The sequence below is a fragment of the Motacilla alba genome, chromosome 2 (assembly GCF_015832195.1).
Source record: "Motacilla alba alba isolate MOTALB_02 chromosome 2, Motacilla_alba_V1.0_pri, whole genome shotgun sequence".
Classification (NCBI taxonomy): Eukaryota; Metazoa; Chordata; class Aves; order Passeriformes; family Motacillidae; genus Motacilla; species Motacilla alba.
This window is the reverse complement of record NC_052017.1, coordinates 20,402,656-20,421,177: the sequence shown is the minus strand read 5'-3', so window position 1 is coordinate 20,421,177 and position 18,522 is coordinate 20,402,656. Positions and strand designations below refer to the sequence as shown.

Below are 18,522 nucleotides of genomic sequence, written 5' to 3'. Positions count from 1 at the left end.
GTTGGGCTGGATCAATTCAATCTTGTACCAGCAGCTTCATTCAACAGTCTTCATGAGCACAAATTCTCTGCTGGGCTTTTTTTTTTTTTTTCCCCCTCTAAATAGCCTCATGCATTTTGCTCATTTGTAAATAAAATTATGCATAGGTATTGAATATGTCTAACATTTAAAGATTCACCAAACATTAGTTATTGGTAGATTTAAAAAAAAACAACTTTAAAAATTCTCTTCCTCTCATTCATTGTGCTCTTTATTCTTTTTTTTCTGCAGAATTTCAATTATTTTATAAAATTTGATGATGTGGCAGATCTTGCCAACAGCAAGTATTTATCATATAAAAAATGTCCAAAAGCGTTTAATTGCTTTAAAATGAAACATGTTTTTCTCTTTGTGAAAGCAGCCTTTCTGAAGTATAGATTTCAGCAAACTCACCAGTTTAGCTGGAGTTCCCCTCGAGATCTTATGGGCCAAGGTTGTGTTACCAGAGTGGCCTCAGGTACATGTCAGGTCACCAGAGCGCATCTCTGGTGAATCAGTCCCCAGGGCAGCAGGAGACTGGCCTCAGTGCCTGCTGTGTCCTTGGGCAACTTGGTGTCCTTAAACTGTGTGACATGGTGCTGACACCAGCCTCCAAAAGCCACTAATGACCTTCATTCATTAAAACCACACACAGGTTTCTGTTTGTCAGTTTATGCTCTGTCACACCTGCAAAAAGGCCAGTGTTTAACCTGAGAACTCATTTTGACAGGGCTGATCCACTTTTAGAGGAGAAACGAACATACCACAGAACACTGCCTGCAGTGGCACGGAGCTGTTTGGAGGGACGTATCCTTCCCTTTCATGGGTTCCAGCTGAGCCGTGCTCTGGGCTGGTGAAGTGCAGAAAATGACACCATTCATGCAAGCTGATTCTTGCCTAAAATCTGATGTTTCCATGTCCAGCCACCTAGCAGCAAGTGACAGCATCCAGATCTTGAGGAGATTGCCAACTGCGGATGTGGTGAACCAACTGCACCAAATCCATGGTGATTCACAGGAAGGTCAGAGCCACAATGGACATTCATGAAGCCTGTGATGCAGTGTTCCACAGGGGTGAAATGCAGCCCTCCTTACCTCTGCAGGCAAACCATTCAATCCATGCTTGATTGTACTTGGAGTCTCTTACACATTGCTGTCTATAGAATTTATTTTGTGGCTTTATCTTCAGACACTTCAGGTGTTTCTTTGCTGCTTGGTATCCCATGTAGGGAGTTTTAATAAACAATATGGACAAATATTGCATCATCCTTTGACTGCAAGTACAGCGTTAGTTTGACTTGACTCTCAGCAAAAGTTTTCTGGACTACTAATCTGAAAATATTTAATTTGATTATATGGTCTTTTATGTCTTCCCTTATTAGAGGAACTTTCTGTATTGCTAGCAGCTCAGTAGGACATAGCTGCCTCCCAATTTCATCCCAATACAGATATTTCTGATTTTTCCATGTTATACTTAGGCATGTGAGCAGGAGTATCACCTGTACGTAGGCTCAGTTTTTCTTAGTCCTTAGACAGTTATAAATGTTGGCTTACATCTCATTCTGTTGGCCAGTGGGACTTCACAGGTTTCTCTTTTTTTAAGGTGTCACCCGAGGATTTTGGGTGGTATTTTATAGCTTGTCCCTTTTGTCTGCTTTGTTTTTTCTACATTTTATCTTAACCAGAATATCTACTCAGCTGTTATAAAGTTTTGTATGTTTGTGGAATGATGGCTTTTTTGGCATTCACTGGGCAATCTTCAAAGAGTTCCTAGATTTTGTTAAAACTGCCACTGACACTTTAATATCCTTTCATTATTAATTGCTTCAATACTCACATTAAGGAATTGCTTTCACTGTAAGTGACTCTTTGTAATAGTTGTGAAATGAGAGTTCTGATAAGGCCCCTGTTCCTTTTCTGTGGTGCAAATTTCTCTTGCCTGTCCATCACAGCTGACATTCAGGAAATGAATTGGTCATTTGTTCTGGATTGTGACAAAAAATGCCTCATGGTGGGAATCAGTGTCCTCTGTCCACCATGTCAACAACATGTTTTATGTATGATGTGTGTTAGCCTGGGGAAGGGAAAAACTAATTCTAGTCAAAGGTCGATTGATATTTTTATGTCTGCCCTATTCTGAAGTTATAGCTGTTTCATAAATGTCTAGGAAGTTGCCTAAAGGTTGTCTAGAAGAGTGACATAGTTACTGAAAGCCTCAGAAGTTTTTTATATTCAGTTGTAACATAGGCTTTGAAGCTTGAAAATATAACTCAATAAGTATAACCACAGATATCTGTATATATTGAACACAGGGCTCTGATCCTGAAATTACCTCTTAATCTGGTTAAGATTTAGAACCACATCATGTCCTTGCTGTGTTAAACTTCAATGAATGCTCAAGTACTGTTTTCAGCTGGGTTCTTATACCCAGTGCACACTATTACTGAAAGTTCTTCAGCACAGTTATCTGTGTAAGTGGTTATAGGACAGGGACCATTTTTTAGCACTTCTGATTTTAGGTAATTTGAATAAAACTTAAGCTGATGTTTTCAGAAATGCTTGGGGCAAAACCACATAACTCTAGGGAACAAACTTAAGACAGCTTAATGTGTTACATCCTCTCATCAATTTCATGTGTAATTTTTATCCTGGGTAATAAATTGTTTTAGCATTAATTGTACAATTTTGAAACTATGTAAAAGAATATAAAAACATGTAGCAAAACCTTCTTTTCCCACTTGGGTAGGTAATAGTTTATTTTCAGCTCAATGGGAGATCAGGTTTTTTTTACAGAATTCCAAATTCATAACAGCTACATTTACAGTAACTTTTAAAAGGCCTTACTTCAGTTGCAGTTGTCATCACTGGACTTCAAACCTCCTTTATAATCTAAAGTCTTTTCAGTATAGCAAGGAATGGTAATATATTTCTCATAAGCAATGTTTTAGCTTGTCCAGCTTAACTGGAATCCTGATGGTAGAGTCACATATTCAGCATGAAATTTTATATAGACTTGATGAGATGTAGCAGTAAATGGAGCGATGTTTGTATCCTAAAATGAAAGAAGAAAAATTAAAAGCCTTATAGAGGATCAAGATCCTTTGGAAGAGACAGAGAGTTAGAAATGAGGCAAAAATTGGATCATAGATTGACAGTGATCTCAGTAACTGTTCTAGTTACTGTTCTTGTGTTTCTCCCTCAGGATATTGCAAATATTTAAAACACAAATACAAGTATGGAGCAAGCTTGTTTGATGCCTCCCACTAGATGTCACTGTATGGTCTGAGTTGGAAGGCTTCTAAGGCACCATACAAGCCTTTTGCCTTCACTTCCACTCATCTGCGTGGACTTATGTCAGAATGAGGGAAATGGTCTTGTACATGAAACAGTAAAAACTCCTTTCTTTTAACCACTTCCGTAGTCCCAGAGGGAAGGCACTACATACCGTTCCACAGTAGGGCCCGGCGGGGGCATAGCTGGCATCTGGCCCATTATAGAGGATCAGATAGTTGCTGCTGCAGTCCCCTGGGTCATCGATGCTGATGAAATCAAAGTTCACTGTGACAATTCGTCCCTGGGGCACGGTAACGGCCCACTCGCAGTCAGTGTTGTTGGGGTAAGTCGCCGGGTAGCTGGGGCTGGCAAACGAGCCAGCGGTGCCATATAATGTTCCGCCGCATCCTGGAAGCAGACACTGTTAATTGGCCTAGAAGGCTGCCTTTCACAAGGCAATACATGATGCGCTACATTAGTGCAGGATCAGTAACAGCACTGAAAACCAGAGAGACTGTGAGATGGGGCAACTAACATGGCTAAGAACACTAATAAGAAATAAAACTCTAGCTTCAGCAGCCCAAGAATATGCAACGGGCATTAGACCACCACTGAATATTAAATACAACACCGCCCTCCCCCAAATTCTTTGAAACAGGAACTGAAGTTTTAAGTTTGTGCCTTAGTCAGTTCAGTTCCCAGCTACTCAACTGGAGATGAATTGGCTGTGACTGTTCTTTGTCGTGAAAAGTAGTGAATCCTCATGGGATAGAAAAATACAGAGAACAACTCAGAGGAATTAGGCAAATTAAGTAAATCAAAATCCATTTATACCAAAATTCAATCTTCAACAGTGGGCAGAAGTAGATGACCTAGGAAAAATGCAAGTTTATAGAGGAAGAATGTGCAGGCCATGATCCAGATTACCCTCACAGTTTACAGCTCCCAGAGATGGCACCTTTCCCCTTAATAATGTTTATCAGATGAACTTGTGTGGGTAGCCCTTGAATCCATGTAAATTTGTAGCATGCTATGGGAAGGGGCTCCACAGCTTAACTGCATACTGTATCAAGAACTGGTTTGTCTAGTTTGTTATGAACCTACGAGCCCCTGGCTTTATATGATGACTGCTAGTTCTTCTATGGAAAAAGTCAAAGAACAGTGGATCACTATTTACCATCCAATATCACTCAAATTTATAGAATTCCGTAGTTTCTTAACCAGATTAAAAAGTCTCAGCATACCTCATACCGAAGCCACTTTTAATGTTGAGCCCTTTGTTAATCCTGATTTTTTATAAGAGAAAGAGACCAGAAGTGTGCACATCATTTAGTTTGTGTGTAAACTATGGATTTATACAGTGGCTGTCTATTTATTTTCTCTTCCTTTCCCAACAATTTCTATCATTATGCCAGTCTATTTGACTCTTAGTAAACTTTTGTTTTCATGAAACTATTTTACCTCTAAGATCTTGTTGCTGACTACTGAAAGTCAACTCAGTGCCTGAATTTTTGTAAGTAAAGTTAGGATTGTATTTTTTTGACCACATTCTTTATTGACACTTTCCTGCCTTTTTGTCACGGGCTCACTCAGTACTGTATGGTTATTCTGCAGTACTTCTCATCTGGCCACGAGCTTTCCTACCTCTAGGAAAGTGTCAATGTCATGAAGAAACTATTACCCAGCTGTTCACTGTCTTTTCATAAGCCATTCATGAATGTGTTCATGATATAGTCACTACACAGCATTATAGGCAGTTTATTTTCTTGGGGCAGCTTCCTGTCCTCTTCAGGCTTCGCCATGCCTAGCTCCTCAGGGATATCACAAGTGGACTGCTGGAGCAAGCTGAGTCACCACCAGCACCACCACTCTGTGCATCCCAAGGCAGATGTTCCTGATATTTTCCAGCCTCTCACTGAAAGAAGGAGAACTTTATCTTAAGTAGACTACATCATCTGAGGTTTCTAAAGTCAACATTAGGAGAGGGAATTGCTTCCATCTGGTAAAAGGAATCTTTCCCCAGTGGCCTTGAGAAGCAACTACCTTCCCCTGGTGACTGAATAGAGTGGACTATGGGCACTAGGGAAGGTATAAAGTGGTGATGAGGAAGGATCCATAAAGAGCTGAATTCCACATTGCTGCATTTTCCTTCTATGTAGTATTATTTCGTAGCTATAGCCTTACCACTTGATGATGAAGTCCAAGTAATTTCATATCCATCATGAGCTATTGAAAAATCGCTCTTGAAACGAAGGTAGACAACATGGTTTTGTGGGAAGATGGGACTGGGCACAGTGTGTCCACAGAACCTGCCGAGTAGTGGTGATTGCGCATCACTCCCATTTCTGACCTTCAGGGAACACCAAAAACACTGTCAACATTAAACTCCTATGCAGTTATACACCAGCACAATTATTCACAGATACCAACAATGCACAAACTAGGTAGTAACTTGCATGCATACTATAGCTGTCATTTTAATACTGCTGTATTTTCTACCACATATTCTAGTGTAGAAGGAAAAAAGAGGCCATTAACTGGTCTGAGTTTTATAAGTAATTGCACAGAACAAGTATCATCAGAAACAGGCAACTAAATGGAATAGTGTATATATCTCCTGACTGAAAAAAATTGCTTGACGAGTAGATAAGATGTTCTTATGCAATTCAAGCCCATGTTTTGCTTTTCATAAGAAATATTAATATTCCAGATGAAAAGATTAATTCTTTACCCTGCAGACTGCTCTTTTCCCCAGTCACATTAAGACACAGATCATATTACATAGCTCAGATTTAATCTGATTTTTTTTTCCTGCACTCCAATAATGCTGGTGCTTAGATCCATTTCTTGAGACAGTAAAGAGGATATGAAAATAGAGCTAAATAATGATTCTGCCACAGACATCTGATTTTTGTCATCTGACCAGAGAACAGGGAAACCTGCAAGAATGAGGATTATGTAGGAGGAAGATACACTTTTCACTGACACAAAGTACCTTTGCAAGTGTCTTACAGTTGTCACTAGAGTTTGCTGGTTTCTGTTTTGTTGGGTTTTGGGTTTTTTTTAATTGCTTTTTTAGGAAAAAAAATCTTTCTTGAGAAAAATTTCAAGCAGATGGAATCTACTGCTGTAACAAAACCACTCAGATTTATGGTTTACTGTTCATTCATGGATGTTTGTATCAAACACAAACTATTCCAGATGACTCTGTTAACTGGGTAACCTCAACAAGAGCTAGGTAAGGATAAGTTACCTGATAATGAAACTATTGCTATAACACCTAAGTACGTTTCACCATAAAACTCTGGCAATAATTAGTCCCGAATTCAGTCAGTTCAACTCAGACTTGATCCAAACATATTAATATCCTTTGAATTTAGCAGAATTTTACATAGGCTCACAAAATATGTATACTGCATGATACCTCTAGGAAATCATGTGAACAGTGGATGCTGTCTTCCAAACTGAAAGCATGGAAAAAGAGAGATATTTTGTGATCTGGGGGAGCTCGAAGAATGATAGAACAATCCATATTACTGGGGTGAGGACCAGGCCAGCCAGGGCTCTTCAGGTAACCAAATGTCTGATTATACTCTCTGCTGCAACCTTAAGACAGAAAACCAGAAACATGTAAGGATTTCAGATCTCTGTTTTGCATTTCAGTGTATGAAATAAACAAAGAGAATAGTAGATAGATTTTTTGGGACATTACTTCAAGCTTACCTGTAGCTTGATAGGAAAATCTGACTCCATTGTTAATCATATATTCATCTGACTTGAAAGTCACAATAGCAGTGCGATCATAAGAATAAAACTCAGGGACTGGAAAAGTTTCAGTGCCACAGAATCTATGGACTGACCCTTGGCTCTGCTGGAATTTAATACATCACAAGTTACTTAATTATATAATTCAGTTTTATATGTACTAAACTTAAAGTAAATAAATCTCTCAACACTTTCTATACCAATTATGATATAGCATTTTAAAGTTCTCCTGGAAATCACTTATAATATCTCAACATTTCATGCTGAATTATTATTAGGAACAAATAGAATATAAGAGCTATTCTCATGCCGAAATTAGAAATGATGAAAGAAGATTTAGAATATGAGGAACATGAATATTAGGGGTTTTTTCTGCTGTTTTTTAACACTCTGTCATGAGTATTCATTTTCGTTACTGTTCTTGGATGGGAGGAAGCACAATAAAAACTTTCTGTGGGACAGTTTTTCTGCATGTTAGGTTTGGCAGCACTGATACTTGGTTCAGCTGTGAAAAACTGTGTAACACTTGCCCAAGTCTAACTCCATGTGTGCACAGAGTGTTTCTGAGAGGTCTGTGTACAGTTACCCCATGTCACTTGAGGCACAGTCAGTAATGCTTTGGATGTGCCCCCACAGAGGATCATCAATGAATATATTACCAAATAGTAGGTTCCTTCTCTCTTTCCAAAGAGCTAAGGGAGCTGAATGGGAATGGGGAATGGTATCCCCTGTAAATTACTTACTGTTGGTGAATCCTGGAGCTCTAGGTAGTTCTGAGAGCAGTCCTGGCTGGAATGGAGATGGAAGGCCTCTACCACCACCCTGACTTGCTGTTGCGGAGGGGCGTCAATGACCCAAGAGCAGAGAGTAAATGGTGGATATTCATTTGGAAAGTTAGGAGACATTGCAGTCACGGATGTAGATGTTGCATTATAGATTCCTCCACACAGACCTGTGTAAAACAGTAACAAATGCATCATAGAGTGAAAACTGGGTAAAACTATTTTTTGAGCAAAACTCAAATGGAGTTGAGTTTTGAATGGTATACTTTTGTATTTGCCTTTGAGTCTCTAGAAGGAAAACAAAAAGCAAAATACATGCGAGTGGAGTCAATATATGTCATCAAACTCAAATAAATGTTTGTTTCCTATTTGTTAAAAATCTGTGAGCATTTCTGTTTTGTACTCTCAGACTGACAGCATCCTCCCAACCTAAGCTAAGACCAATGAGAATTGTATTGGGGTCAAACTGGTTTTAGCTTGCCTAAAGATGCTATGCCACTGACTGTCTTTGCCCCTTCCTGAGACTTATGTCTAGAACAAATTTTGAGGTAGTATTTAAATATGAATTTCCATTAGAGAGTTGTAACGATAAATATGCATACATATATATGTATACTTACGATCTGCTGCGGTGTAGGTGGCATTGAAACCCCTCCTTTCCACATAGTTGTCTGTGACAAATTTCACTGTCAAGAAATTACGGGTAGAAAGAAAAGGAGCTGGCACTGCAGATCCACAGAATGTGCCAACTAAATTGGCATTTTCATTATCTCCATCATAAAGCTGAAAGAAGAAAAATATATAAGCCTCTAATAGTTTAGGCACAACAAACAAATAAAGAGAAATAAAATTCTCTGACCCCTCCTTACATTACAATTTCGTTTACTTGAAAGTGCAGTGTGTTCTCCTGTGCTTTAACAGGATGTTCTTGATTACCGTAATTATTCACTGCCATATTAACTAATTCTGTTGGACAGGGTAAATCTCATTATGGAACATTCTGGTCCTGTCTCAGCAAATCTATCAAAAAATGATTACATTTTAATTTGGCACTCTCATTTCTTTATTATATGTAATCTCAAAGTGCTTTTCAGTGAGTGTCCTGGGTTGACCATATGATGCTTTATCCCCAATCGTCTTGTTCCATCTTGTTCTCTCCTGAATTTGCCCTGAACCAGGACAGTGAGAAGATTGATTTTATTCATCAAAATGTAGAATGAAATCCTTGTTTCATTGAGTATCTCCAGTGTTCAACAGGATCTATAACATTACTTGGTGGAGTTTGTTTAGAAGCATTCTGCTATCTGATGGTTTGCATGCTCATATCCAAGAAAATACCTTCTACAGGTGAGCATTGAGCACCAAGATTTTTGATGAAAAAAATATGAAAAATTATATTAATTCTAGTCCTTTCAAGCAACTGTGCATGTATATGCATAATTTCCCTCTGCCTATGTCACTCCTGTCCAGAAGTAATCAAAAATAATTCACCCTTCCTCACTGTCTTGTCCTTAATTTTTAATTCTTGATTTCTCTTTAGTTGGTTCTGCTCAACTTCAACCTGATACTCTGAAGTTTTACTTTACATGTGTTTGAGTTTTGTTTTGTTTCTGTGCTGTGAAATAAATACTCATTAAATGAGCAGTCTAAGACCAGAAGTGTGTGTAATGTTAAAACTCTTACTGGTTTCCAGAAAGGCAGAATTACATCTGGTGTAGTAATCTAACCCAATGAAAAAATTTAATTATACTAAGGAATTTAATTTCTTCTTAAGATCATTTTCTATTTATTAACTTAGCCTCATGGAGAAGAAAATGGATTGTATCTCACTGATATTTTCTTAACATACTGAGCTGTCTTACTTTGACATAGTCATATCGGCACATCCAAGCAGATTGTGCTTCAAGCTCAAAGAAAGTGAAGGTGAGGTTGATCCGTTTGTTCACAGGTGCAGCTATGATCCATACACAGTCCACATTTTTCTCATATCTGCCGGTCACATTGGAGACTGGAGGGCCAAAGGTAGAAGTTGAAGAAGCTGAAGTTGACAAGTAACCACCACAGCCATTCTGAGGTCCTGTTGAGGAAGCAGAAGCTTTTAAACAGCAATTCTTGGCATTTATTTAATCTGTAACTCTTTAATGTTAAGCCAGGAGCTTTTTATCTGTGCTACAGTATTTTGCCATCCTGTCTTGCAAGGACTACCTGAGTGATTAAAAGATTTTCAACACAAAGAGAGACATGAATCACAATTAGATTTCATAGAGTGAATTAAGAAAGGCTCATGTCTTTTGTTGAATATAAAAACAGTATTTGAAAATACTGTTTCAATAGAAGGTTTTAAAAGGGACTGTAAGAAGACAGAGGGCAGCAATGAAACAGAAAAGTTTTGTCTGAGGGCCTTGGATCGGGATCCTTGCTGGCCGCTGAGAATATTTAGTCAGTAGGGGGCACTGAGCTGTTGGCTTTGAAAATGTGATATAAAATCAAGTTGCTCCTTTTGGCAATACAGCCGCATCCTAGAGGGACTGAATTGGCAGCCTGACACCGTATTCACGAATCTAGCTAAAAGGGACTTCTGGAAGTGTTTTGCTTGGTGGGAACATACAGCCCCTCTGAAATGCAGGCTGCTTTTCATTTGGTTCCCACAGACAGGGCTAAGTCCTTGACTTATTTACTGTGAAAATTTGAACTCAATAAAGTCAGTCACATTGAAAGAAATTACCTTTGGGGAAAAGCAGTTATTTATCACATTGAATTCCAAACAGGCGAAAAACCACAGATTATCTGGCAGGCTTTTTTTTTGGTTTTTTTAATAGTTTGATTTCCAGAGGTTTGACTGGGCTAGTAAATGTGATCATCAATTCATTTATTTCCTGCCCCTGACTCTATGAGGTCTCCTGGATTGGCCAGTTATTTAACTCTGGAATTTAAATTAAATATTGTTTTACTCTCGCTTTGGGGTCAGAGGAAAGAGTTTTTGTAAACTGCACAGAGCAGAGGAGTAACTGCAAGCCTGTTGTCTCCTGCAGGAAATCCATTTATGAGCATTCAATAAGAGATGAAGCTACAGCTGTGGCTAAGCAACACAAGCAGAGTTTCACGATTTCATCTGTGTGTGTAAAATACGCCTGTCTGGCACATTCAGTGACTTCACCTTGACACCCTGATACATTTCCAGACATATAAAACTGTGCCTTACTTGAGCTACAGTATTACAAAAGATCACGCTGGTGAGAAATCAGCATCCAAGCATCAGGATTGCATCAGTAACCCGGGGCTTGCGAGACTGCCGTGGTCAAAGCAGAGTGACTAAGGCTGAAAGTTGTTCTGCTCTACCAACCAAAGCCAGAAAAACCCCACCCTGTTAAAGCAGTTTGCTTAAAATCAAAATCCTCATAATGTTAGATTTCAGATTTTCTATAGTTAAAAATGAACAGAAGAAACTTATTACAAAGTGAAAAAGCCAGAAATTAGTAGAGTATAGTCCAGTTTTGTGGACATTTAATGAAGTCAGAAACTTGGAAAAGTTTTAGCATTCATTCCAGTGCCACTGCAGAAGGCGAGAACAACAGCAGGGGAAATGTGAGCAATAAATCACATTCTCACAAATAGTCTGGGAAGGAGGAAAATGTCAGCCAGGAGGGTGCCTGGGCCCTAGGAGTGCAGTTTCTCTATATTTTTCTCTGTGTTCACCCTTCTGCGTGATTTATTCTGTTCCTCTGAAACAATGCTGTTGGGGCTGTCCCCTGCAAACATTTAAACATAACATCAAGCATATGAACATCAGTCCAAGATCATAGTCTGACCATCCAGCCCTGCAATATTGAGTCTGGACTGAATATATGGGTCAGACACTAACAAAGCTCCCCTTCCCTTTTTCAGGGTAAAATTGCAGAGATGCCAGTCAGACCATGGCAACATGAGTCAGGGAATTGCCACAGACCCATGCAACAAGAAGGCTCTCAGTGCTGCAGGATCATCCTTTTTTTTGAATATTAAATGTCTGTACTTTTGCAGTAGTGAAATTCACTGCTAACTGTGCAGCTACAAAGGCAGCTCTAATACAAAGACAGAAAATACACATGTGGGTAAGCCCTAGGTGTACAGCATATGAAAAGGGCCTGACAGAGAGGGAAGCAGACCAAATTCCCATTATCAGAAAATTAATTCCAGCTAGTATAGTATAACCAGCAATATCATCTAAGGAGAGATAAATAACTGAAAATGTGATTTATAGATAATAAAAATGAAGTTCCACAATCCCCAGCCTGCTCAGCTGGGATAGAATCAGATGCTTCCAGGACAGTACATTATAAATAACAGCTAAACTGGAGGCTGACCAGATATCAACTAGTCCTACATCAAGCCAAATAAAAAGAAGTCCTTGCTGAAAAATCCATCCTTCTTGGTGCTTTTGAGTGCTGATCAACGCTACATCTGATTGCAGGCTCTAGAAGTTACACAATAGTGCAACTGTGTAGATGAAGGGAACACCCACAAGTAAATGAAGAACCAACTGCTTAACCGGAGGGAACTAAGAGAAGCACTATCTCACTGTGTTTTAGCCAGGACACACCACATTGCTTTAAAAATCAGCACCCATTCTGGACAGAAGGCCAAAGAGTAGCCATCCAGCCTGCAGGTAATTTTTAAAGAAAATATATTCATCACTGGCTAACACAGCCAGAAACAAATGTAGCTAAAAATCCAGACAAAATCTGGGACTGAGAAGTCTGTTAATTTGAGAATAGAATCTTAGATATTAAAAGCTAAACTTGATTAAGATAATGAGAAATGTACCTTATAAAACAATTTGTATGTCAGCAGATGGAGCAACTACATGGCTGACTGTTTTGTTTCAGTCTTTGCTTTCTTATTTTAAATAAAAATCATAAGGTCATCATAAATCAGATGGCAATCTTGTTCTCATAAACAGCTTGCCAGAGAATGCAAATTATCAGAACTAGGGCACACACTGTCATCCCTAATTGCTTTTGGTGGGAAGCATTAGTGAAACTAAAAGGCTCCAGGACCATTCAGAAAAGAAGGAATTGAAGGTTCCCTATGGCAAATAAAAATCATTACAGCAGAGACCAAGCACATGTTTCTCTGTTAAGAGTTATACCCTCTAGATATGGAATGAAGATGAAGATAAATCTTTGAAGCTTCCTGTCTTTGAAGTACAGCCAGGGGAAAGGTTCATTTATACAGGTATGGGTGCAATGAAAGGGTAACCTACTGAATAGTTTGAAATCTATCAGAATCAACTACACCACTGACATTTCAAAAGACAACAAAGCGATTTTGGTGTCTTTCCCTTCTTTTAAAAATGAGCATCCTAAACAACAACTAGAAGGCTGCAAAGTAAAAGAAATTGTCTAGTTCTACTTGGCAGTAATGAAAATTCCCTCCAAGACTTCTGACTCTCTTTTGCTTTCACCTAGAAGCATCCCTGGGAACTCTAGACTTCTCTCTGATCTGAACTAAAGATGAGTATAAGCAAAGATTACTTCAGTTAAGACCAATTCTTCTTTCTTGATGGGTCTTATTTCCAGTGCATGGGAGTGGCTGGACTTACTGTGGCTGTAACAATTAGCTCATACCTTGTCTGGATCATGGCTTCAAACAGTAAGGCTCAGAAGGACAGGGCTGGAGTGAGGAATTGTACTCTTCTGCTTCATCTCATGGCTGATACTGAAGGTTGGTGAACCTTCTCAAGCTGGGCTGGTCCCATCTTTGGCAATCATTGCACCAACATCATGATTTTGTGTGGCTGCAGGCCCTTTCCACAGAGCCTGTAACATTTCAGGAGACCTCTGAAAGCACAAGGCCCTTTAGAGTCCTTATCTAGCCTTCATGCAGAAAAGCTTTTTGACTGGATTGATGGCCTGGCAATGGTACTAGCAGTGACATTTAGGATTGTACAGCCCCAGTATCCTGCTTTAGCCAGATTTCACAAATGCAGTCAGATGAAATCTTTAAGGTTCTTTGGACTGATACCAAATATAACAGTTTAGACGTGCTCTGTGGCAAGCCTGCAAACTCTGATCTATGTACTATCCTATCCATCTCCTTGATGCTTGTCTGGGAGACCAGAGGCTGACATGCAGTCTTGCCTAATTCCAATACTTACTAATACTGAATTAGTGTTCATATCTGGCACCACAGCTACTTAAGCCTTTGCAGATCTCTCTTGTGAATGAGAAATGTCTCAACTCTTTTTTGTATGCACCAGAGGACAGATTTTCAGCTGAAAAAGTAATTGACTTCAGTCAAACTTAGACAGTTCATGCCAGCAGAGTTCCCCCACAGTTTTGTGAAGGGCCATTAATCTGAATATCCCATCAGCTTTCAACCATTTAGTCACTAAAAAAATACGTAATTACTGTGTCTGAAAACAAGTTTTTCCCTCAATTTTTCAGATCAGACAAAATTTTCGTATTTTAATGTCTGCTTTTCTTCTTATCTGTCCAATTTGAACATGCAAGCCCCTTCTATTTCTTTTGCTTTGGAAGAAGAAATCCTTCACTGAAGATAGTCAAGCACTGTTTGGATGCAATCCCATGCAATGTGCTCTGGGATGACCCTACATGAGCAGGGAGGTTGAAGCAGATGACCCACTGTGGTCCCTTCCAACCTCACCCATTCTGTGACCCTGTGGTTTATTAACTGACATTGCTGAGAGACATTTGTAGACTATCCCTTAGCTCAACACTTGTATTCTTTTCAAAGACACCAAAGAGATGTATTTCAACACCAGAAATGCTTTCTAAATTTAGTGAGATTTCAAGCTGATGGATATTTGAGACCCAAAATACATTTAGAAACAGTCTGGGAATTGTGACTTAGGATCATATATTCTGATCTTGTCACAGATGTTCTTATTTTCCTAGACTATAATAAGATCAAGAAAAGATATGATTAGCCACAATTTATTCACTTATTTTAATACATAAAACTAACTATAAGTTATCCATGACAGGGTAATGACATGTAATACTAATGGGTAATATATTTGGCAAAAATTGAGTGAACTGAAAGCCCAAAGAAATTTCTGTCAGAAGATTTGTGACATTCAAACAATTTGCTTCTCAGCTAGACCCTCTGCAGGTTCTGGGCTCAGGTTGGATACCTTGAGACACAGCCCTGGGAACCAGTCCTAATGGGATGTGAAATCTCTGCAAGAAAAAAAACCAAAAACGCTGCTGCTTTTCCAAAGGCATGAGAAAATACAACAACATTCACATGCCTCAGTCAAGGACACATTCTTCTAAGATTTTTTTTTTTTTGTGCAGGAAGAAAAATGGGCAGGATTCAGCTGTGCTGAATGTTATGTGCCATCCACATAACAGACCATAACTGCTGTTACCATTGCAGGTGCCTGGTGCCACCTACAGCAGGTACCACCATTAATTACATAAATCAGTGCAATGAACTATTTCTGGTGGTATGAGAATTTAAATGTGACTCACAAAAGGACACCTACCCCTGGCCTATGCAACAGAATATCCAAACCAATATTTTACACTTTATATTGCTCGTTCAAAATTGTGGGGGCTTTTTCAGCAATTCTGAACAACCCAAAAACACTCTGCAGCAACTGTGCATGATGAATACTGCTGAAAAAGTGCACCTAGAAACCAAACATAGAGTAAGTCATAGTTTCAGTTTACAGGACGGAACATGAACTACAACAAAATGATGCTTTTTTGTTGTTGTTGTTGATACAATAAAATAGCATAAAAATGCTTTGAAAAGTCTACTGGATCAATTTTTTAAAAAGTAGACTATAATTTCATTAGGGGAGAGCATAACAGTAAACCTGTTAGTGACAAGCTTTTAGTGTATTCAATTCCACACAGGAAACAAGTAATTCAATACACAGCAAATAGAATAAGAGAAGGCAGATACCTCTGGGTGATTTATCAGGTAAATTAAAGATCATCTTATCAAGAAGAAAAGCATGTAGATTATAAACTATTTCTATTATATGCAAACTAGATTATTTATGCAAATTACCTATGAATGGACTTCTCTGCTATATAAGGAAAGATTAATTTTTTCCATCTATTTTTCTTCTAAACTATACTTGCTTATATTTATCTTTGTCATGTTAAATGATTACTATTCATTCAATAGAAATTATGATTTGTATAAAAAGAATGGAGAGATCCTAGAGAAAAAAAATTGAGCAAACTGAGGACAATGTAGAGAATGGGGTGCTTCAGGAATTAACATTCCAACAGCCTAATGGTTGCCAAAGATTTAGGAGACATTTCTCCTGCCCTAGAGCCAGCAACACTAGTCTTCTCACTGTGGCTGCCCTATTCTTCTTGCCTGTCTGTATCCATTGGGTTTTCTTTGTCTTGTGTTTAAATCATAATCTTTTTGTGACATTAGATTGTTGCTTTATTCTGCCTGTGCAGTGCCTTGTGCAGTGGAATTGTGGCCCATGAGCTCATAAACCCTAAAATAATGCAAACAAGGGACCACAATGGTATTAATCCAGTACACAATGCTCATCTTTCACAATGCATCAACTTGGATTTCTCCTGCATGCTCACAAAAGATAGTATAAAAAAGGGAGGGGGAAAAAGCTGGTCACAGCTTGAAGTCAAGCAGAATTTGGGGCAGTAGAGAAAAAGCAGGCAATCTTCCTCCCCTCCTCGGCCCTACCTTCTCCACTGTCCCAGCTGTTGCAGTTCTACCTGTATTATGTGAATAAAGCTCAGGAAGAGCCTTCTGACTCAATTCATTTATCTAACCATGTGCAACACTTTGCTTCTTGTACATTCATGTGAATTCCTTAGAAAGCCTCAGTGAGCAGACCTGCATTTCAGAAGACCCCTCGATATTGCTCTGATGGATTAGAGGCATTTTTCATTACTGGCACAATGGAGCTATGCACATCAGTTGAGAGCTTTCAAGGAGAAATGACTTCCTGTTAATAAGGTCACAGCTACATCTCCCAACAGGGATTTCTGACTCTTTAAAACAAGAAAAATACCCAAGTCTTTATGCCTTCTTAGCTTTTGTATCATATGCCTCAGGGGATCACGAATTCAGGTGAGACGGTCCCCCCATTACTGAATGGGCGTAGGCAGAAGCTCCATTTGTCACCAAACTGCTATTTGTGCTATTACAGCAGGGATGGCAGAGGTATGTGCAGACTCTGTCCCTGCCAGCCAGGGTCAGTTAAGAAACTCAGATCTTCCCTTAGAGCTTAAGAGATAATCAGGAGATCTTTAGCCAAGTCACAAGCTCAGTACATGCCGATCTCATTCTTTGAGGAGAGATCTTAGCTTTCCTTCCTTTACAGAGACATCTCATGTAACCAATTGCCTTAAGCTGATATTGATTTCTATCTTCTCATCCTTTTATTGATTGTCTAGAGGAGCACATGCTCGCTGGGGAAAAGACAATTCTCATTTTACAGACTGAAAAGAAAGGCAGGAAAAAGGTCAGTGATAACTAAGGTAAGAGAAGTCTGTCTTTCCACAAATCTAACACTTGGAGCAGGCTGGTATCTTCCAGTCAGCCCAGCTCTCCAGCTCTGCCTGAGAGTATGTCCAAGTGATTCCAAAAATGAAGCTGATAAGTGCCCAAACTTAGAAGCAGAAATAGTGAAAAGATAAACCCTCTGAACCACATCACAAGGGCCATATGTTCCCCTGCCTCAAGCACATCATCTCACAGAGTTATGACAAATAATGCTGCCTGTGAATTGTGCACTTTTTATTACACAGTGTATAGACTAGCACAGGGAAAGAAAATATATTTGACAAGAAAGATGACGTGTTGCTAAATAGCCAAATAACACTATTTCAGACTTTCTTTTAGTGTCCTTTTTCTGTCTATTGGGGGGACCTTAAATATTCTGTTGGAGGCAGGATCAGTGATGGAAACTAATTGTTTTAATAAAATCAGGGAAGGTCTTCTACAGAAATTACAGAGTTTAACTCTTTGAGTGCCTGGATAATCGTAGATTTAGGCAGTATTCCTTAAAGAGCCTGATCAGGAAAGAAATTGGAAGAGCTTGCGGGGAAAGGAAACAGTTTCATTTACTACAAACAGAAACAATACGTTATTTCTCTCCAATACATAATCAGGGTCACTCACAACATGAAACAGAGAGCAATAATTATGTTATGCAGTTGTGTTTCCCTGGGGCAACTAGAGAATAATGTGCTCGTTGTCATCCAACAGAGAATGAGGTTTCTTGTTTCTCTACAGATACCATCTTCCTTATTCAAGAGATTTATCATTATGAATTGTCATCTGATTGCATTTTTACTCTTAGAAAACCACATGGGTTTTATCTGTTAACAGACATGAGGGAGCCTCTCTAAAGCACTATGTAGAATAACAGGCTTTTATATTTTCATGGTTTTTTTCTCTTTTATTTGAACCATAATCTCAGACCTCATAGTACAAAGATGTGTCACAGATTTTCCTGGCTCTGTTTTTTAGGCAAGCCAAGCTGGAAACATTTATAGGATGTGACTCATGTTTTCCTTTTGTAATATGCTTTTCTTCTTTTTGGCTATTCTGTGTTATCATGGGACTGCCAAGATCCTTGCTAATGGCTATGTGGTTTAGTCCCTGTGGCTTGCTTCCCACAATGAAGAGAGAAGACCTACCATTAAGTATCTCACCACCACAGGCTCTTTGTCACACAACCC

General features: G+C 39.0%; 1 protein-coding gene across 1 annotated transcript in view; it reads right to left on the bottom strand.

Annotated features, from left to right (window-relative positions):
• Positions 1-2,743: 2,743 nt before the first annotated feature.
• Positions 2,744-18,522, bottom strand: part of CUBN (cubilin) — a 142,694-nt gene continuing 126,915 nt past the window's right edge. Inside the window, exons 60-67 of the mRNA XM_038127092.1 lie at positions 9,700-9,914; positions 8,458-8,620; positions 7,799-8,007; positions 7,014-7,161; positions 6,715-6,896; positions 5,475-5,640; positions 3,463-3,698; positions 2,744-3,069 (exon numbers count right to left, since the gene is read on the bottom strand). Coding sequence (XP_037983020.1) covers positions 2,962-3,069; positions 3,463-3,698; positions 5,475-5,640; positions 6,715-6,896; positions 7,014-7,161; positions 7,799-8,007; positions 8,458-8,620; positions 9,700-9,914 — 1,427 coding nt within the window. The 3' untranslated portion in view covers positions 2,744-2,961. The remainder of the gene's footprint in view (positions 3,070-3,462; positions 3,699-5,474; positions 5,641-6,714; positions 6,897-7,013; positions 7,162-7,798; positions 8,008-8,457; positions 8,621-9,699; positions 9,915-18,522) is intronic.